Source organism: Drosophila subobscura, chromosome J, assembly GCF_008121235.1.
Source record: "Drosophila subobscura isolate 14011-0131.10 chromosome J, UCBerk_Dsub_1.0, whole genome shotgun sequence".
NCBI classification, from domain to species: Eukaryota; Metazoa; Arthropoda; class Insecta; order Diptera; family Drosophilidae; genus Drosophila; species Drosophila subobscura.
Window position 1 is genome coordinate 16,537,362 of NC_048532.1, and position 22,137 is coordinate 16,559,498.

The following is a 22,137-nucleotide window of genomic DNA, read 5'->3' on the forward strand; positions in this document are numbered from 1 at the left end:
TACTCTTTTCTTACTGCTGTTGCTGAGATCGATAGGAATATTTTAAATAATAAACAGTGGGACCGTTTACACTGAAAAAATCGCGCAACTTAAATGCTGTTTGCAAGATATTGATGTTAATTACAAGTAGAAAAAGATTTACCAGCTTCAGAGCTGGTGTATGTATTTTAATAAAATTTATTATTATTATATTATATTATATATATTATTTTATTTATTATTATATTAAGCAAGCAAAAAGCGTGTACCAATTCCATGTTTCAATATCGTTCAATAAAACTATCTTAACTTGACAGTGCACAGAGTTGATATTGGGAGAAAAAACTATCGATTGCTTTTGATGATACAAAAAAAATACACTCATATATATATAGTTTAAGCGAAGAATTATTATTTTGATATGCTCGACATGAATAAAACTGCAATTGGAATTGCGGCTGGAGTTGCTGGGACTTTGTTCATTGGATATTGCATCTACTTTGACAAAAAACGCCGCAATGACCCCGAATATAAGAAGAAAGTCCGTGAGCGTAAGATGATGGTTGCATTAGTAATGGTTAACATGAGTGAAACATGGTTTTTTCATTTTATGAATAGGTCGCCGCCGCAGCAAAAAATCTGGACCTTCCAAGGCAGGAATACCAAATCTAAATGACCATGAAGCCATTGAAAAGTAAGTAAATTTGCTCCAAAGCGGATTATATAATAAGGACAGCACGTGCAGAAGTACACATTGGTGTGTATGTGTGTACATACAAGCAGAACAGGCCATTTTCCGTACACCTTTAAACAACAACTTTATTCGGCTTATTGAAGCGTAGTTAGCATACGCATCAGCAGCCGTGTAGATTCATACACATTAATTGATAATAAGCGCAAAAAAACATTTCCACCCATATGATTGGGGACCAAGGTTGATCAGCCCCTAATGGGCCGTGTTCAGTTTTGAACGCTACAAAAAAAGCTGCACCATATAATAATGCAAGCTCACATCTAATCCAACTAATTTTTGTTAACTCTTTCAGATATTTTCTGCAAGAAATTCAGCTGGGTGAAACCCTAATTGCCAGAGGAGACTACGAAACTGGTGTGGAGCATTTGGCAAATGCTATTGTTGTGTGTGGACAGCCCGCACGTCTGCTGCAAGTGCTACAATCGTCCCTCCCTGCTCAGGTATTTGCAATGTTGATTGTAAAAATGCAGGAGTTCGGAAACCGAGCTGCAGAGTCAAACGATGTAGGGGTCAAAATGGAGACCAAAATTATAGACAGCTCATCGGTGGCTGGAATTGATGACCTGGAATAGAAATTGGAGAGGGCCGCAAATACTATAATAAACTGTTCAACAATAGAAGTTAAGGGCCTCATATTTTAGTTACGTTTCCAATACATACAAATAAATGTACGTAAACTAATGATTCACGCAAGTACCCATATTTTTCTTGTGTGCGGCCGTGACGTAAAATTGTTAAATCTTATGCTATACTTAGTAAAGCAGATCAGATAGTCAGGCCCACGTAAATAGGAAAAATAACTACTACATTTATCCGTTGACTAGCTTAACTCAACATTAATCCACACCAAGAATGGAGTTTATAATTAATTAATCGCCATACCAAATAAAACACGTAACGGCCTCAATAAATTGATGTATCTATAATATAGATTCAATATTAACAATAAGAAAGTTTAAAACAAGTTGTTACCAAGTATCTGTATGACCCAAGGAAGGATTTGCAAGAAGTGGACCGGATATACCGGATGGCGAATATATAGCAAAAAGAGTGCACACCGATTTCCTCTGCAGTTCGAAATCGGGGCTCCCTATATCGGTGCTGCCTACATCGAGGATTGACTTGGAGGGGTTAACGTCGATTCAAAGCTCTTTCAAAACATTTGAACGGGCAAAGCAAGTACAAATAAAAACAAATAAATTCCTACATAAAATCATATCTACAAGAATACCAACAGAGCAAAATAAATTATTTCAATAAATACAGCGACTTTGTTCTGCATTTATCTTATTAAAACATTCAGATGGGAATAACTAAATAAAGGGAAATTTGGACTAGGGATAGCTGGAATCTCAATGGGATTAGGTTGGCATTATTTGTAAGCGGCCACAGCCGTCGCAAGCTAAAGACGAGCGGGAGAGCGACTAACTACCAGAATCAGATATGCTAATGCAATACGGAGAGGCGGTGGCTGTGGAAGTCTGCACATCAGCGGTAGTGCCATGCAGCAGTTAAGAAAGCAATTACTTGATCTCAGCTTATTGTCGCTGTGCCCAAGGTGAATTTACTTAGAAGGTGACGTCTTCACCACAGTGAAATCTATCTTTATGGTAAGCTATCACGATTGCCAGCAGACATCTATACAATTTTTCAGTATCGCAAAACACTGGTTTTAACTTTGTATTCTAAATTATGGAATATCCTTGCTATAAATGTGTTATCCTTCCATTATAGTAAATTTATCCTGGAAAACTATTTTCTTTGCTTTATGGTTACTTATCCTTGAAAAACCACTATTTTTTTTACTTTATAGTCAGTTATCCTTTATGGATAGTCATCAGTGGATTGACGTTTGCCTGCCTTTATGGTTGATTATGCCAAAAATTCCATAACGCTGTTAAAATGTGCTACATTGCGGACTTTTCTGTAGTAAAATGTCCTTAAAATGTACTATATTAACTGTTATTTAACATTTCTCCTGCCGCTAAATTTCCCCTGCAACTGGGCTCGAAACGAACCCCTATTGTTCGGTGGCTTAGGCGTCAGACGACGTGTATGATGTCTAATAAGAAACAAATTTAAGGTTGTTACAACATAAATTGAACCGAAATGAGAGGCCATGCAACCAGCAAAGGCGGCCCAGGAGCCTACCAAGAAGGCAAAAGAACAGTTAAATTTCAGCTCTCTTCGCCTGCGGTTTATAACGGGATATCACACTTTACACTCCTCTCGTCCTTTACCGAGAGACTCGCGTCGCGTCAAGGAGCTTTCAATCGAATAAATGAAAAAAATATGTTTCCATTTAAAAGCGACGTTGTCCTCATATACATAAATATGCCATAAAGGATAATACATGCATATGTATACTATGTACGTATTGGATACACTAGTATGCGTATATTGAAGTGTTGTTTATTTACAAAATAAAAAATCGTACAAGCTAATGAGTTCTAATGAATTCTAAAACCAAAGAAATAATTATAATAAGCTTTGTGAACGTGATAATCGGTTGAATAATTCACAGTGTGAACATGTTTAATGTGCAATATATATAAAATGTATCATTTAAAAAATCCAATTTGAAGTTTTGGCTTTAAATTACGTACAAACGAGATGATAAATGGATAACGATGGAATACAAGTGTTCAATGACCGGTTCTTTAAAGGATACAATAAATCTTTATTTCATGACGCCACGCACATAAAAATAACTACAGTATCACGGATTAGATAAATGTATCGTTGTTGGAGATGGTGGCCGCACCGCAGCTATTAATAACATAGAAAAGTCAGGCTAATTTCGTATGCTGCAGAGCAATAACAAAAAATCATGGGAATTCGCTTCCGGATGTACAACTGGAATGACGCACTTCAAAAAAGATTGAAGATAGCCTCCTATTAAAGAGAGACTGTCAGATGAACATTGCCATTCAATTGGAGTGCAATTGGCTGTAATAATTATTCAAACGCAACAATGTCCCCATATGTTGAAAATCCTCGGATGCCAAAGGGCCATTTATTTGTACATGTAATGCTTTATTTTGCCCTTGAACTCTTCGAATTGCATGTGAATTAATCATTGACTTTTTGAGAAGAATGTCAAGAGAGGGTTTCGGTTGGCCCCGTTCGAGTATAGCAACAGCCGGTGAAGGGAACTCAGTTTACTTTCGAGGGTATGGAGGGAATTGCGCCAGCAACATTAATCTATCAATATTTAAACCTGAAAATGGTGCACAAAGTGCGGATAAACTTTGGATTAATGAACATTCCTGACTGAGTAGAAAACTCGCCAAGCGTGGTTTCCCATTCCTTGTTTTATCCATTAAAATACCTTGATATAAACATGCACGCAGCTCTCAGCTAGAAAATAACAATTAAAAACAATTTGGTATTATAAACCAAGTCAAAAATTCTACAAGCAGTGATTACATTTCATTACATTATTGGGGCTCTTTATAAGGCATCTATACGGACTATGTAGGGTTAATTTAATGTAGACATTTTTAATCAAGAAGCTAGAACGACATATGTATATACAGTTAATATTTACACAGCAACATTTTCCCAGCCACAGCTAATAGTTCAAACGAAACGTAATTTCGAAAACGACTCGAGAATATTGAAGCCAACCCCAATACTTTTATATCCGATGTATGGCTCTCAGACATCAGGATAGGTTCTAGCTCAATATTTATCCAATACATAAACCCAAAGAATTTTGAGATTTTTTTTTTGTTTGTATTTATGTCTAGACAGATTTTTGGTATTGTATTCCGATAAAACGAAAAAATCACGGGACGAAGCAAGGCAGAAATCAAGTTATAGCCAGAAAGTGAAAAAAGAGATTGAATTTTTAACATGGAAGCATACAGGTGGACATACCGATAATCATGATAAGCCAATAAATATGTATTTATGTTATGTGTGCATACTTTTTTTGGGTTAACTGCTGGAGTGGGGTATCTACATATAAAGTGGATGGTGTAACTAAAGTTGAGCTTTTAATTTAATTGTATGCTTAAAATATTACTGTTTCTAATGTGGGCCTGGCGGGAGATTTTGTGGGGCTAAATACATATGAATGTACGTATGTGCACAATAATTTAATTTCCGTATGCGGTCTGGTCATACTGGAAGTCTTGCATGAATCAGAAGTAAACAAACAATTAATCATGATTTACCTGAGTAACTAATGCAGTCACCAACCAAACTTCGACACATGCAAGTGCAGCTAACCAAATAAAAGACAAATATTAGGTACAATTAGTTAAAAACGTGTGCGTACGTGTAAATAAAAGACATTCTTGTGTGTGTTGCAACAGTTTCCGAGAGTAGGCGGGAGATCATATATCGAATCTATGTTTGTATGTTTTTTCGTGCAACTATCGATAATCTAAGTGCGTGAGTGGCTTGCACAAGCACGAACAGCTGCGCATCGTAGTTAACTGCATGCATACATACATATGTATGTACATAAAATAAAACAAGAAGCCTCGATTGGATGTAATGCAGAGTGAAATACCTGTTAGTGTGAGATAAATGCAACGATCGTTGAATTAAAATTAACTACAAATGCGTGCAATCACATTTATTAACGAATAAAGTGAAATTATGAAAACATTCATACAAAATAACCACTTGCCGAGGTTTTTCTAAAGATTGAGTTCATGCAGTGTAATGTGAGATACACACATACTTATGTACATGCAACTGTGTGCATGCATATGTAAATCCATGTGTACATACGACTAAACTAGTCTTTGAGATAGTTTAAACATAATTAATGTATCGCATTAATACAAAAAAATAACCGTACCAATGCTGTGGGTGTTTTTCAATAGCTTGCTGGTTGATTTTTTTTGTGAATTGTGCAAGAAAACCACATGTTAACTGAACAAACTGCATGTGTACATATTATGTAGGTATGTAAATACCATACAGTGGCTTTCAAGCATACTCGGTGAAGGCGTTCCAAACACCAACACTCAGAGGATCGGCATCGGATCGACCCAATAGTCCATATTTCTCACTAACAACAAGTAAGAATGCTTAAGTCGGCATTTCCTGCGATACACAATTTGCATTGAGACACGAAAAACGGCGAATCGATTCGAATGTGTACAATAAAATGTGATGGTGTTGGAAGGGCTCTGTGCTGAGGAGTTCTGTGTGGAGTACGGAATAAAGTTTGTGGCGAAATTATACTGCCTCAGAAAGGTCTACCCTTGCAGTTTATTGTGTATAAACAACAGATGTTTATTGAGAAGGAGTCATAATGCCACAGAATAATAGCCGCTGTATTTGAGACTCTGAATTTGAGCCATCCACAGCTCATATGAGTACATACATAGTTAGGAAAATCAGGATTAATAATTGCATCAGCAACTATTTTAACAATTCGGTCCAACTTCAGCTTTAATATAAATTTGTTTCACTCTTCTATTATTTATTTTGATTTTTAATTAATTTATTAATGCTTTACTTTTGTTCCACCTTTTTATTTCTAGGATATTATGTGAAATAAAAAGAGTCAAAGATTACTATGAAGATTAAAAAAGATGTGACGCCTGTAAAAAGAAAAGCCTCCATTCTATTTCATTGGGTTTTACTTTGGTGTGGTCTATGGGTGCTAATCCCAGCTGTGCAAAGTAAAAATGATGACTATAATCCGCCGAGCCAATCGGAGAATAGATATCGCTTCAGCCACAGTGTCTACAATGTTACGATACCAGAGAACAGCCTTGGCAAGACGTATGCCAAGGGACAATTGCACGAGAAGTTGGCTGGCCTGAACGTTGGCCCGAATTCGGATGTTAAGTATAGGATAATAAGTGGCGATAAGGAAAAGCTGTTCAAGGTTGAAGAGAAATTGGTTGGCAACTTTGCCTTCTTGGCCATTCGAACGCGCACAAATAATGTTGTGCTCAACAGAGAGAAAACGGACGAATACTTGGTCAAAGTCAAGGCACACATAACATTCAACGACAGCAACACATTCAGCTATGAAACGGAAACCAGCATTCACATTAAAGTACTCGACCGAAACGACCTGAGTCCGCTGTTCTATCCCACAGAATACAATGTTGTTGTTCCGGAGGATACTCCAAAGTATCAAAGTATCCTTAAAGTCAGTGCCGATGATGCTGATCTCGGGGTCAATGGGGAAATCTACTACAGCCTCCTGATGGATAGTGAATACTTTGCCATACATCCAACTACCGGGGATATCACAGTACTCCAGCAGCTCCACTATGCGGACAACTCACACTTTGAGCTGACAGTCTTGGCCCATGATCGGGGATCTCTAATAAGTCATCAGCACCATCAAGCCAGTAAAGCCAGAGTTACAATTTCCGTGAAACAGGTAAATAAAGTCATAGGTGTAACACTCTTCCATATTAACTAGTGAACAGCGTTGTCTCCATTGCAATATATGCATATATACATATGTTGCCAACGTCTGTTCACGCTCAACAAGAGCTGAGATTTAATTGTAAACATTTTTTCTGCACATTTAAAGGTTAACTTTTATGCACCGGAAATTTACGCGAAAACCTTTTCAAGTGTGACACCCACTTCGAATCCCTTAATTTATGGCATCGTTAGAGTTAACGATAAGGATATTGGCGTGAATGGCAACATTGGGCGAGTGGAGATACTCGATGGCAACCCGGATGGCACTTTCATTCTACGCTCTGCAGAGGCCAAAGACGAGTACTATATAGAGTTCAATCAGTTCGCACACTTAAAGGAACAAGAGTTCATTTACAATCTAACACTTAGAGCAGAGGATTTGGGTACACCGCGTAGATTTTCGTATAAATCTGTTCCTATACTGATCAAACCAGAGCACAAGAATATGCCCATCTTCACACAGGAAGTGTACGAGGTGTCGATTCCCGAAACGGCGCCCATTAACATGCCAGTGATAAGGCTGAAAGTGAGCGATCCAGAGCTGGGTAAAAATTCGTTGGTTTATTTGGAAATCGTTGGCGGCAATGAAGGCGACGAGTTTCGCATCAATCCCGATTCCGGCATGCTGTACACGGCCAAGCAGTTGGATGCAGAGAAGAAAACCTTCTACACACTGACAGTTTCGGCCATTGATCAGGCGAACATTGGCTCGCGAACACAATCGTCCGCTAAGGTGAAAATTAATGTACAGGATATGAATGACAACGACCCCATCTTTGAGGATATGAATCGAGTTATAAGCATTAATGAGAACAATCTAGCTGGCTCGCTTGTGGCAAAGCTCACAGCCAAGGACAAGGATTCGGGGGAGAATTCGTACATTTCTTATAGCATTGCCAACCTTAATACTGTGCCATTTGAGATCGATCACTTTAGCGGTGTGGTGCTGACAACGTCTCCGATTGACTTCGAGACGATGAAGCGAAACTACGAACTGATTATACGTGCCTCGGACTGGGGACTGCCCTACAGAAGACAGACTGAAATCAAACTATCCATTGTGGTAAAGGATATCAATGATAATAGACCACAATTCGAGCGGGTTAATTGCTTTGGCAAAGTCTCAAAATCAGCCCCAATTGGCACTGAAATCTTTGTTGTTTCGGCCATTGATTTTGATGCTGGCGACATTATATCGTACCGTCTGACTGATGGGAATGAGGATGGATGCTTTAGCTTGGATCCCAGCAGCGGTACCCTGTCCATTGTCTGTGATTTAATCAAAATATCCGTAAACAATCGTCTGATGAAACTATCTGCCACAGACGGGACACATGTCTCAGATGATTTGATTCTCAATATACACATAATACCCGACGAACTAAACGATGATTCCAATGTAATGAACGGATATGGTTCATTTGAGTGCCGCGAAACAGGAGTGGCCAGAAGGCTGGCGGAAACTCTGGCATTGTCGGAGAAGAACAACATCCAAAGTGTCTCGCCGTCAGTGCTCAGCGATATAGCACTGACACCCAGTCGATATGGCCAAAATATCCACAAGCCTGAGTTTGTCAACTTCCCATCGGAGTTGGCCATCAACGAGAGTGTTCAACTGGGCGAAACAGTGGCCTGGATAGAGGCTAAAGACCGGGACTTGGGCTACAATGGAAAGTTAGTGTTTGCCATCTCCGACGGCGATTACGATTCGGTGTTTCGCATTGATCCCGATCGTGGAGAGCTACAAATCATTGGATATTTGGACAGAGAGCGTCAACATGAATACAATCTGAACATAACCGTCTATGATCTGGGCAATCCCACAAAATCACATTCCAAAATGCTGCCAATAACCATTGTAGATGTCAACGATAATCGACCAGTCATCCAGAAGGCCTTAGCCACGTTCCGACTTACCGAAAATGCCAGAATCGGCACCGTTGTGCACTGCATCCATGCCACCGATGCGGATGCGGGTATTAATGCGGAAATCACCTACGCGTTGTCCATTGAATGCAATGATTTTATTGTCAATAAGACCACGGGATGCATTCTGCTAAACAGACCATTGGATCGGGAGAATCAGGATAACTATGCCTTGCACGTCACTGCCAAGGATGGTGGAAATCCATCCCTATCCTCAGAGGCTCTTGTCTACATCGTGGTGGATGACGTCAACGACAATGCCCCAGTGTTTGGAGTTCAGGAATATATCTTCAAGGTGCGTGAGGATCTGCCCCGCGGCACTGTCGTGGCCGTCATCGAAGCCATTGACAACGACATTGGACCCAATGCGGATATTCTCTTCTCCCTGAAAGAGGACACAATAGATGAAAAATTGTTTAAAATCGACAAACACACTGGGGCCATACGAACACAGGGATATTTGGACTATGAGAACCGACAGGTGCACCATCTCACGGTGAGCGCCATCGACGGTGGCTTCCCCTCTTTGACTTCGGACATGCCCATACTTATTGAAATTATTGATGTCAATGAGAATCGATTTGCCCCCGAATTCGATGACTTTGTGTATGAGGGAAAAATCAAGGAAAACAGCCCAAAGGGCACGTTCGTATTGAATATAACAGCCCGGGATGTGGACACAATTGATTTAAACTCCAAAATCACATATTCCATCACTGGAGGGGATGGACTTGGCATTTTTACCGTCAACGATCAAGGTCTGAACACGAAAGATGATTGCATTTTTCCCCCTTGCGCAAAATGTTAACTATTTAATTAATATTGCAGGTTCAATTAGTTCATTATCCCAACTCGACGCAGAAACGAAAAACTTTTACTGGCTGACGCTGTGCGCGCAGGACAGTGCCATAGTTCCCCTCAGCAATTGTGTTGAGGTGCGTAATGCAACAAACTAACTGGCTCAATAATTGGCTCATCAAGTGCTTTATTTTCTGTTAGGTTTACATTGAAGTGGAAAACGAAAACGACAACATACCGCTGACGGAAAAGCCAGTGTACTATGTGAATGTCACGGAGGGCAGTGCGGAAAATCATGACATAATTACACTGAATGCAGTGGATCCCGACAGAGACCCCACACAATTTATAACTTATAACATTGTGTCTGGGAATCTGGTGGGATACTTTAAAATAGATTCAATAACAGGTTCGTAATTCTTTCATTTCTTATCAAATTTATATTATAATATGTTTAATTCTTGGTTTTTTAGGTGTCATTAAAACGACAGAACGCAAACTGGACCGAGAAAATCAAGCAGAACATATTTTGGAGGTAAGTTTTACAGCTTTTTCATTGATTTACATTTATTTAATTGTTTTGTTTAAGGTTGCTATATCAGATAATGGTTCCCCAATGTTGTCTTCCACTTCGCGTATTGTGATATCAGTCTTAGATATAAACGATAACAGCCCCGAGTTTGACCAACGGGTCTATAAAGTGCAAGTTCCGTCTACAGCTGTTGTCAATGAATCAATATTCCAAGTAATTCACATTATTATTTGCTAGTTGAACTATTTTATATATTTCTTATCTGGTTTCCTTTCCTGTAGGTTCATGCCATTGATAGTGATGAGGGGGAGAATGGACGTGTGACATATACCATCAAATCGGGAAAGGGAAAGAACAAGTTTAGAATTGATAGCTCGAGGGGCCACATTTATATAGCGAAACCCTTGGAGTCTGATATGGAATTCGAGATTCACATTAAAGCCGAGGACAATGGGATTCCCAAAAGAAGTCAAACTGCACGTGTTAATATTGTCATAATCCCTGTTAATCCCAATTCGCAAAGTGCTCCCTTGGTGTTAAGAAAGTCAACGGAAAATGTGGTAGAACTGACCGAAAACGACAAGCCGGGATTTTTGGTCACACAAATTCTAGCTGTCGATGATGATAATGACCAATTGTGGTATAACATTTCCAGTAAGTCCGCTGGAAATCTCCTTCATGTTTAAATTTTAAAGAAAATATCTGTTTTGTATAGGTGGAAATGAAGCAAACACATTTCATATTGGCCAGGACAATGGCAACATATTGTTGGCGAAATATTTGGACTACGAAACGGAAACCTCTTACAATCTGAACATAAGCGTGACTGATGGCACCTTTGTCACATACACCAGCATTATGATACAAGTAATCGACACAAACGACAACACACCGCAGTTTGCCAAGGATGTGTATCATGTGAATATATCGGAGAACATTGAAGAAGAATCGGTCATAATGCAGCTGCACGCCACCGATAGGGATGAGGATAAGAAACTGTTCTATCACCTGCATGCCACTCAGGATCCATCTTCGCTTGCCTTGTTTCGCATAGACTCCATAAGTGGCAATGTAATTGTTGCCCAGAGGCTGGATTTCGAGAAAACTGCGCAGCACATACTCATCGTGTTTGTGAAGGATCAAGGAGCGCCGGGAAAACGAAACTATGCCAAGATAATTGTCAATGTGCACGATCACAATGATCATCATCCAGAGTTCACGGCGAAAATAATTCAAAGTAAAGTGCCAGAGAGTGCAGCGGTTGGCTCCAAGCTGGCTGAAGTGAGGGCCATAGACCGAGACAGTGGCCACAATGCGGAGATCCAATATTCAATTATTACAGGGAACGTGGGGAGTGTGTTTGAAATTGATTCAACCTTTGGCATCATAACGTTGGCAGACAGCTTGAACATAAACAAAATGCAGGAGTATATGCTCCAAGTGAAGGCTGTAGATATGGGCAAGCCACCCTTATCCTCACAGATACCTGTCCACATCATCGTTACCATGTCCGAGAATGATCCGCCAAAGTTCTCCACCAACAATTTGGCAATTGAAATCTTTGAAAATCTGAGCATTGGTTCGTTTATATCTCAGGTCACAGCACGCTCATCGTCGTCTATTTTCTTTAATATTATTTCTGGCAATATCAACGAAAGCTTCCGCATCAATCCATCAACGGGAGTGATTGTGATCAACAACAATATCGATTATGAAGTGAACAAGTAAGATGGTCCACAAATTCTGATCCAATATCCATAACTAATTCTGTGTTTTTTTAGGGTGTTCAATCTTACGATTAAAGGAACCAACATGGCAGCCGAGTCAGCATGCCAAAACATAATAATACATATCCTAGATGCTAACGACAATGTTCCTCACTTCCTTCAAACTGAATATGTTGGTGTGCTGTCTGAATCCGCTGAAATTGGATCATACGTTTTGAAATTACACGACTCTGCCAACCAGTGAGTGTTTGTCTTGCAGTAAAATTAATATTTGTATGCTAATCGTATCATACTTTCAGTCATTTAACGTTGCAAGTGGCAGATGCAGATGTTGGCATCAATGGCATGTTTGAATATCATATAAATGATGATTTTGCCAAACAGTTTTTCAAAATTGATGCAACAACGGGCGCCATCGAACTTCTACGACCATTGGACTACGAAACGGATTCAGAATATATCTTCGATGTTACGGTATATAAATTATAGATAAATCTACCTAAGAGACATTTATATTTAAGTTAAAATCTCTCTCATATTATAGGTCAGTGATTTGGGCAAGCCTAAGCTGCATTCCAATACGAAAGCACATGTGAAAATACAAGTAATCAATGTGAACGATTGCCCACCCGTTTTTACTGAAAGGGAACTCAACGTAACACTCTTCCTGCCAACATTTGAAACCGTTTTCGTTACTCAAATCAAAGCCTACGATGCGGACAACGACAGCCTGCGTTTCGACATTGTGGATGGCAACACCAACGAATGCTTTCAAATAGATAAATACACGGGCATTATAACCACAAGGTGAGTCTTAATCTTTACTAATTATTATAGTTTTAATTGCAATGATTATTGTGATTTTGCAGGAATTTCGAAATCTTAAATAATGGCCATTATCAGGATTATAATTTGCACGTTCGTGCCTCCGATGGCATATACTCGGCTATTTTAATCGTCAAAATTCTGGTGGTGTCCACACTTGATCCAAACTTTTTGTTTAAAAGGGACAGCTATAGGTTTTCAGCCTTTGAAAATAACACAAAGGTGGCCACCATTGGATTGGTGAATGTCGTTGGGAACACATTGAATGAGAATGTTGAATACCGCATATTGAATCCAACAAAAATGTTTGACATTGGCATAAGTTCGGGTGCCTTGAAGACAAGTGGCGTGATTTTTGATCGTGAAGTGCTCGACATGTACAAACTATTTGTTGAGGCAAAGTCTATATTGTTTGACGGACTAAATTCGAATGTGCGCAGAGCAGTTACTTCGGTTTATATTTCCGTTTTGGATGTCAACGACAACTGTCCATTGTTTGTCAATATGCCCTACTATGCCACTGTCTCAATCGACGATCCAAAAGGCACCATTATCATGAAAGTGAAAGCCGTGGATCTGGACAGTGCCGAGAACGGCGAAGTGCGATATGAACTCAAAAAGGGTAATGGGGAGCTGTTCAAATTGGATCGCAAAAGCGGAGACTTGTCGTTGAAACAGCATGTGGAAGGTCATAATCGAAATTACGAGCTGACTGTGGCGGCGTATGATGGGGCCATAACTCCATGTTCTTCGGAGGCCCCGATTCAAGTGAAGGTAAATCTATTAAAATTTTAAACAAACGAAATTTGTATATTAAACATTTTGTTTTATAACAGGTGATAGACCGATCGATGCCAATATTCGAGAAACAATTTTACACAGTGAGTGTCAAGGAAGATGTGGAAATGTATTCCGTTTTGTTTGTGTCAATTGAGGCCGAGAGTCCCTTGGGCAGAAAACTCATTTACACCATATCGTCGGAGAGTCAATCGTTTGAAATTGATTACAACACAGGTAAGACATCAATTAATCATTTAAATGAATAATATTACGAAAAATCTACGCTTGCAGGATCAATTTTTGTTGTTAACGAACTCGATTACGAGAAACAAAGCAGCCACGACGTCACAATTCGAGCGACTGATAGTCTTTCTGGCATCTATGCTGAGGTAGTCTTGTCTGTGGCCATAATCGATGTAAATGATTGCTATCCAGAGATTGAGAGCGATATCTACAACATTACCATACCGGAGAACACATCATTTGGCACACAAATCATTCAGATAAACGCTACTGATGCGGATTCGGGAGCAAATGCGAAGCTCTCGTATTTCATCGAGTCTATTAACGGCCAGAACAATTCCGAACTATTCTACATTGACATTGCAGATGGGCATTTATATTTGAAAACTCCACTGGATTATGAACTCGTAAAATATCATCACATTATTGTGAGTGTCAGAGATCACGGTTCCCCGCCATTAAGTTCGAGATCAAATGTGTTCATTACAGGTAATTTATACTTCAAATATTGCAATTATATTTACCTACATATTTTGTGCTTGCAGTGAAAGATTTGAATGACAATCCGCCCAGCTTTGTGGAACCTTCGTACTTCATCAAGCTTTCGGTGGCAGCTGTTCGCGGACAGTTTGTTGCCTTGCCAAGAGCGTACGATAAGGATATTTGCGATACTGATTTGCTGGAGTACAAAGTCGTCAATGGAAATGAACTGCAAACGTATGATATTGATAAACGATCTGGCGTTATATCCCTGCAGAATATGTTAAATTTCACTGACAAAAGTAATACAGTTTTGAATGTATCCGTTTCGGATGGTGTGCACACGGTTTACGCGCGTTTAAAAATTGCATTACTTCCCGAAAATATGCACAGTCCACAATTTGAGCAGAGCAACTATGAGACGCAAATTCCCGAAAATTTGTTGCATGGCCACAATATTATAACGGTAAACATTTACAGATATTTTGATTTATTTAATGCTAAACTTAAGCAACTTTCCTTCTAATTTCAGGTAAAAGCGAACGATGGGGACTTTGGACCGTACTCCAATCTGTATTATGAAATCGATTCGGAGGAGATGAAAAAGTACTTTGTTATGGATCGCAATACGGGCTTAATAACATCCAAAGTAACATTTGATCGTGAAAAGCGAGACGAGTACGTGGTGCTGTTGAAAGTGTCTGATGGCGGCGGAAAATTCGGATTTGCATCACTTAAGGTCTTGATTCATGATGCCAACGATAATGCTCCCTACTTTCCATTAAAAGAATACAAAATGGTTATCAGCTCATCGATGAAACCCAACAAAACAATTCTAACAGTAAGTTGAAATTTTGAATTTCTTTCTGCTTTAAAAGGGTTCTTCAATTTGTGGTTTATTTTAGGTCAGAGCAAAGGACAACGACGTTGCCGAAAATGGTGCAATAAGCTATCGAATTGTGCAGAATTCCGTTGATAAAAAGTTAAAGGACACCCTGGAAATTAATGAGAAAAATGGCAACATCAAACTCAATCCCAATGCAGGCTTCTATGAGCCAGGACTTTATCAATTTTTTGTACGTGCCCAGGATGGTGGAGAGCCTCAGTTCCATACGGATGTGCCCGTTTCGGTTGAGATCATTGACACAGATGTGACAATTCCCACATTTGAGAAAGCCTCCGTTCTGCTCAAAACCATTGAGTCAACGCCACCTGGAACGGTGCTCACAAAATTGCACATAATTGGAAATTTCACCTTCAAGTTTAGCATTTTAGACGAACAAGGACATTTCATAATATCCGATAGTGGCGAATTGATTCTGCAGCAAACCCTGGACAGAGAGCAGCAAGAGTCACATCACTTGATTGTGGTGGCCGAAACAGCCACCGTGCCGATTCTGTTTGCATATGCCAGCATTGTGATACACGTGCGGGATGAGAATGATAACTATCCAAAGTTTGACAAGACATTCTACAGCGTAAGCGTGCCGGAGAATAGTGACAGAGTGATTTCGCTGGTTAAAATTACTGCCACTGATGCGGACACCGGGCCAAACGGGGACATACGATACTATCTGGAGAATGATTTGGATAGCATACAAAACATTTTCGACATCGACATCTACACTGGTTGGATAACGCTGCTGACATCGCTGGACAGAGAAGTGCAATCCGAATTTAATTTCAAAGTAATCGCCACAGACAACGGCCATCCAAAGCATGATGCAAAGGTGCCGGTGACAATCAAGATAGTCGACTACAACGACAATGCGCCAACATTTAAGCTGCCAATCGATCGAATTTCTGTCTATGAGAATGCCTTGCCTGGAACTGTGTTAGTCAATCTGCTGCTGCTGGATCCCGATATTGAGAAGCAGGACATGGACTTTTTTATCATTTCTGGGGATAAACAATCACAATTCCAGATTGGTAAAACCGGAGAGTTATTCATTGCGAAATCATTGGACCGGGAACAAATTGCATTTTATAATCTAAGTCTGATAGCGACTGATGGAAAGTTCACTGCCAAAGCACACGTGGAAATAGATGTTAAAGACGTTAATGATAATACTCCGTACTGCCTGAAGCCCCGATACCACATCGTTACCAATGAATCGGCTCCCGCTGGCACTACTCTGGCTGAAATCAAAGCGATTGACTATGACCTGCAGAGCAACTTTAAGCTGCGCTTCTACTTGTCCGGCAAGGGGGCAGATGACTTTACGATTGGCAAGGAGAGTGGCGTCCTGAAGGTGGCCGCCCAACTGGATCGAGAAACGTCTCCAAAGTACAAACTGATTGCACACGTTCAAGATGGCAAAGACCTGACCACAGAGTGTTTTTCGGAAATAATTATAATAGTCAATGATATCAATGACAACACGCCGATATTCTCAATGGCACAGTACACGGTGAGCATTTCGGAGGATGCACAGCTGCAGACACTGATCACAAAGGTGCACGCCATGGACAAGGACTTCGGCATCAACCGACAAATTAAATATTCGCTGATGGGCGAGAACAGTGATTACTTCAAGATATCCAAATCAACAGGCATAATAGGGCTGGCCAAGAGCCTCGATCGCGAAACTATTTCCCTGTTTAATTTGTCTGTCAAAGCCGAAGATTGCGGAACACCAAAATTATATTCTGTTGCGAGTGTGGTCGTGAATATACTGGACATCAATGACAATCCGCCAGAGTTTGGCCTGCGGCAATATTCGTGCAAAGTGTTTGAGAATGCCACCCACGGGCTGGAGGTGTGCCAGGTGCATGCCGCCTCCAAGGACATTGGTGTGAATGCGGACATCCACTACTACATAATGAGTGGCAATGAACAGATCAAATTTAAAATCGATGCAGCAACGGGCATGATCTCGCTCAATGCCACACTGGACTATGAGATGTCAAAGTTTTATTTTCTCACCATTCAGGCCATCGATGGTGGCACGCCGCCGCTGAGCAACACCGCCTATGTGAATATATCGATTATGGACATCAACGACAACAGCCCAAAGTTTCTGCAAAACATGTATCGCATCAATGCCTACGAGGACACATTGGTGGGAACTCCCATCCTAGATGTCAAGGCCACAGACGAAGACTCGAATGTGAATGGACTGATAGACTATAATATCGAAAAGGGCGACCACATCGGCCAGTTCTCGATACACAAACGGAATGGCACAATAAGCGTGTCCCGGCCACTGGATCGAGAAACCATTGCCAGCTATAATTTGGAGATTCAAGCGTGCGACCAGGGATCTCCTCAGCGCTGCAGCAGTGTGCAGGTCAATGTTAATATACTCGACACAAACGACAATGCACCACTGTTTGCCAATGCCAACTACAGTGTTATGCTGCAGGAGAACCGACCCTTGGGCTATGCATTTCTATCCTTCAAAATATCAGACGCCGATGAGCCACCCAATAGCACGCCGTACACCTTTGACATACGCTCTGGCAACGAGGGCGGTCTGTTTCGTCTAGAGCAGGATGGTTCACTGAGCACTGCCTCACGATTCAATCACAATTTACAGGATGAATTCCGCATACAAGTTCGTGTCTTCGATAATGGCACACCGCCACTATATTCCGATGCTTGGGTGACGGTGAAAATTATACAGGAAAGCCAATACCCGCCCATCGTCACACCCTTGGAGGTGACCATCAATTCGTTTGAAGATGATTTCTCTGGTGCATTCATTGGCCGAGTTCATGCCTCCGATCAGGATAAATACGATGAGCTAAACTATAATATAGTGCCTGCCCTTGAAGACACCTACAAGAGTTCGAAGCTGTTCAATATTTCAAACAAATCGGGCGAAATTTATGCCATTTCTAACCTGGATATTGGAATGTACAAGCTGAACGTGTCCGTTTCCGATGGTAAATTCAATGTTTTCGCTGTGGTGAAGATCTATGTGGAACTTGTGACAAATGACATGATTAAGCAATCGGTGGTAATACGTTTCAGTAGAATATCAGCATCAAATTTCCTGTTGAGTCACCGAAAGACTTTTATGCGTTCGATTCGAAACATAATGCGCTGTCGCCAGAAGGATGTCATTCTGATCACGCTACAAACGGAAAAATTGAAACCCGACAGCACACGACATGCACGATCCACAGATTCCAATTTAAATGTTGTCATAGCGGTGCGAAAGGAGCAAATTGTGCCGGATTCTGATGAATTCTTCACCAGTGATGAGATTCGCCAAACGCTGATTGCCAAAAAGAAAGAGGTTGAAAATGAAACGAACCTGGTTGTGGAAGAGGTACTGCCATCCACGTGTCTGAACAAACAGAACACCTGTGTTCATGGTGATTGCAAGCAGATTTTAAACATTTTAAAGAACAACATTACCACCACGTATACAGATGTCATAAGCTTTGCCGCTCCATCCTTTAGTCAGGTGAACAGGTGCGTTTGCCGGCCAGGCTTCGACGGCAAGAACTGCAATGAGACGGTTAATGCATGTTCCTCAGACCCGTGCTCGCCACAAAGAATATGCCTGCCATCGGGACCCATCGTCGGGTATCAATGTGTCTGCCCCAAGGGATTTTCGGGCACATATTGCGAACGAAAGTCCTCAAAGTGTGACAATGAAACCTGTGATGTCAGTTCATTCACGGCCGTTTCGTTTGGTGGCAAGAGCTATGCCCACTACAAAATCAACAAAATTAAGGCGAAACTTACTTTGGAAAACGAATTCTCATTCTCACTGCAAATCCGAACGCTGCAACAGAGTGGCACCCTGCTGTACGCCAGCGGTAAAGTGGATTACAACATCTTGGAGATTATAAATGGTGCCGTTCAGTATCGTTTCGACTTGGGTTCCGGCGAAGGCGTGATCAGCGTAACGAGCATATACATATCCGACGGAGAGTGGCATGTCATCAGCCTCGAGCGAACACTCAACAGTGCGAAGCTCGTGATAGACAACAAACATGTCTCGCAGGGCAGTGCTCCGGGCGTCAATGGCATACTAAACATACAGTCCAATGATATTTTTGTCGGCGCAGAGGTTCGACCGCATCCATCGATCATCGGCTACGAGGATATTCAGCGAGGATTTATTGGCTGCATGGCCAACATCAAAATAGCCATGGAATCTCTGCCGCTATACATTTCCGGAGGAAGCACTGTTGCTGCGCTGAAAAGATTCACCAATGTGGAGTTCAAGTGCGATCCATCAAATGTGCTCGTAAATCTGGGCATTTGTGGAGCTCAGCCATGTTTGAACAGTGGAATTTGCAAGGATTTCGGAAGCGAAATGTTTGAATGTGCGTGCCAGTCGCGCTTTACCGGCACACATTGCGAGATCGATTTGGATCCGTGCTCTTCGGGTCCCTGCTTATTCGGCGGACGCTGCGAGCACCACGGACCCAACAACTACACCTGCGCATGTCCCATACATCTGTCTGGCAAGAGGTGTGAGTATGGAAAGTTTTGCACGCCAAACCCATGCAAAAATGGTGGCATTTGTGAGGAAGGTGATGGAGTGCCGCACTGCATGTGCCGCGGCTATACAGGACCAAGTTGTGAGATCGATGTCGATGAGTGCGAGAATCAGCCTTGCGGAAACGGAGCCACTTGTATCAATGAGGCGGGAAGTTTCCGGTGCATATGTCCCTCGTACCTGACTGGCGCCAGCTGTGGGGATCCGCTATATTCCAATTCGATTTCCACCAAGCTGAAAAACTTCTCACTCGAGCACATCAGCGGCATTATATCTGGCGCCACCATTGTATTAGTAGTTATAAGTATTGCCATATGCTGTGTGGTGTTGAGGCGGAGTTCTTCCTCGAAGAAGAGACGCAGTGCCGAGAAGGCCAAAAACAAACAATCGTATAAGGAAGCGAATTTGAACTCGATGGTAGATAAGGATAATTTTTGCAAAGCAAACATAAAATTAAGTAATCTGGAGGTGAACCAGCGCCCCATCAGCTACACATCAGCGGCGAACGATAACCTCTTCCTAAGTAATACAACATTCGTAAATAATCTGGATATATTGCGTAGCTACGGCTCGGCCGGTGATGAACTCGAGAGCATTCCATTTGAATATCAAAAAGTAAACCGCAACAAGCAGCACGTGAACATCAACTCTTGCCACGGCCCCGATGTAGATAGTATTGCCTACAAGCAGGAATGGTGCGAACAAATGCATTTACGAACATTCAGTGAGAATAAACTTAACAATGGTGAGTAGTGGAACGAATTATTGCTATACTTCTTATTTCTTATGTTGATTGAATGTTTTTTTCTTTTATTTTTAGAACTAAAAAGAGATTATGGATCACCGGGTAGTCGATTTTCAAGTAGCAAACTAATCCAAGTTGAAATGCCTAACGTGTGCCATTCTTCAAGTGCAAATTTCGTTGACTATTCTGCCCTAGCAAATGGCCAATATCATTGGGACTGTTCCGACTGGGTTCGCAAAAGTCATAATCCCTTGCCAGACATAACCGAAGTTCCCGGAGCAGAAATAGCTGACTCTTCAAGTGTACACAGTAATGACAGTAACGAGTCCAAGTCCAAAAAGACATTTTTCGTCCATAGTAAGTATATCAATTAAATAGTAATAATCGCAATGCACAGATTCCAAACAGATATAGAAATGGTTTTCATATGCAAATAGTTTCAATTTATCTTTGACGCATTTTGTAAACGAAATGAATGTTTCAATATGTTATTTGTCTGTCTGTCCTTATGTCAGTCTGTCTATCGTATGAGAGCCTTAATCGGCTTTGGCAGTATTGTAGAAGTACCGGGTAACCCATTATCTCGACAATTTTCATTTTTGTTATGATTTTCACATTACTTAGAACACAAAAACCGAGTAATCGCATGCCTGCTGTACCATTTCCCCTTTTATTACTCAACTAAAATCTTGTTTCTCTTTTGCCAACAGGAGAAGATGGAGATGTTGATCCGAGCAGAGATATTGCTGCCTTAAACGAGGACATCGGGTCTGAATATGTGGATTCTGAGGCGGACAGCTGCATTCAAACGTTTATGTTGCCGAGATTAACTAATCTGCCCCTTTCGAGACTGAGTTCTTTTAATAATATCGAGAATGAAGACTACAAATTAAATACAGGTATAATTTGTTTGTTAATACGTTCGAAATTGATTAACTTAATGATATACTTACTTCACATCAACAGGCGAAGCATATTTAAGACATCCCGATTCATATTTACCGCCAATGCATTTTCCAAGCGAAACGGATGGGGAAAGCTCCGTGACCGACGGGCTAATTTCAAGAAAAGAAATCAAAAGAAAGGATACCAAAAGAACGATGAGTGGTACGTTGTACTGCAAATAAATATATTAAATGTATTAAATTAATGAAAAACTATTCAATTTATTACAGAAAACTCTGAGGAGGTATACCTGTTTCCATGTGCTGTCGGTGATATTGGATCCAATAGCAATATTTCGGTTCGACTCTGTGAAATTGAAGATTCCGAGCTAGAAGAATTTTTACCAACACAACAAACAAAAATATAATTTACATTCTATGAATAAATATAAGAAGAACTACATTTTATAGAAATTATTTAATTTCTTTAGATACTACTTTTTCTATAAGAAAACTTTGGTTATATATTTTCAATAAAAAAATGCATAAACTGAAGGGGCTTACTAAAACTTGGAGCTTATCGCAGCC

The 22,137-nt window shown here is 40.7% G+C and overlaps 2 protein-coding genes across 3 annotated transcripts; both read left to right on the plus strand.

Annotated features, from left to right (window-relative positions):
* Window positions 1–347: 347 nt before the first annotated feature.
* Window positions 348–1,573, plus strand: LOC117894676 (mitochondrial import receptor subunit TOM20 homolog B). Its single transcript, XM_034801854.1, has 3 exons — window positions 348–530; window positions 598–673; window positions 1,026–1,573. Exons 1-3 carry the CDS (start codon window positions 401–403, stop codon window positions 1,303–1,305), a joined length of 486 nt encoding a protein of 161 aa, XP_034657745.1. The 5' UTR covers window positions 348–400; the 3' UTR covers window positions 1,306–1,573.
* A 3,557-nt stretch (window positions 1,574–5,130) lies between these two features.
* Window positions 5,131–22,073, plus strand: LOC117894971 (fat-like cadherin-related tumor suppressor homolog). 2 transcript variants are annotated; one of them, XM_034802307.1, is made up of 22 exons: window positions 5,131–5,257; window positions 6,241–7,097; window positions 7,254–9,831; window positions 9,902–10,008; window positions 10,073–10,280; window positions 10,345–10,406; window positions 10,461–10,616; window positions 10,685–11,057; window positions 11,119–12,127; window positions 12,185–12,370; window positions 12,430–12,604; window positions 12,675–12,937; window positions 13,000–13,729; window positions 13,792–13,969; window positions 14,027–14,467; window positions 14,524–14,924; window positions 14,991–15,299; window positions 15,364–20,665; window positions 20,741–21,022; window positions 21,376–21,564; window positions 21,632–21,772; window positions 21,841–22,073. In XM_034802307.1, exons 2-22 carry the CDS (start codon window positions 6,276–6,278, stop codon window positions 21,975–21,977), a joined length of 14,049 nt encoding a protein of 4,682 aa, XP_034658198.1. In that variant the 5' UTR covers window positions 5,131–5,257; window positions 6,241–6,275; the 3' UTR covers window positions 21,978–22,073. The 2 variants fall into 2 exon arrangements, with proteins under 2 accessions (XP_034658198.1, XP_034658199.1); XM_034802308.1 differs by lacking the exon at window positions 5,131–5,257 and adding an exon at window positions 5,510–5,655.
* Window positions 22,074–22,137: the final 64 nt, after the last annotated feature.

What these genes read in the sequence shown, in the direction of transcription:
- LOC117894676 (XM_034801854.1), top strand. Translation starts at nt 401, where the DNA reads ATGCTCGACATGAATAAAACTGCAATTGGAATTGCGGCTGGAGTTGCT. An exon ending in TAAGAAGAAAGTCCGTGAGC is followed by an intron (nt 531 to 597) that starts GTAAGATGATGG and finishes TTTTATGAATAG; the next exon opens with GTCGCCGCCGCAGCAAAAAA. An exon ending in GACCATGAAGCCATTGAAAA is followed by an intron (nt 674 to 1,025) that starts GTAAGTAAATTT and finishes TAACTCTTTCAG; the next exon opens with ATATTTTCTGCAAGAAATTC.
- LOC117894971 (XM_034802307.1), top strand. Translation starts at nt 6,276, where the DNA reads ATGAAGATTAAAAAAGATGTGACGCCTGTAAAAAGAAAAGCCTCCATT. An exon ending in TTACACGACTCTGCCAACCA is followed by an intron (nt 12,371 to 12,429) that starts GTGAGTGTTTGT and finishes TCATACTTTCAG; the next exon opens with TCATTTAACGTTGCAAGTGG. An exon ending in ATGGCCACAATATTATAACG is followed by an intron (nt 14,925 to 14,990) that starts GTAAACATTTAC and finishes TTCTAATTTCAG; the next exon opens with GTAAAAGCGAACGATGGGGA.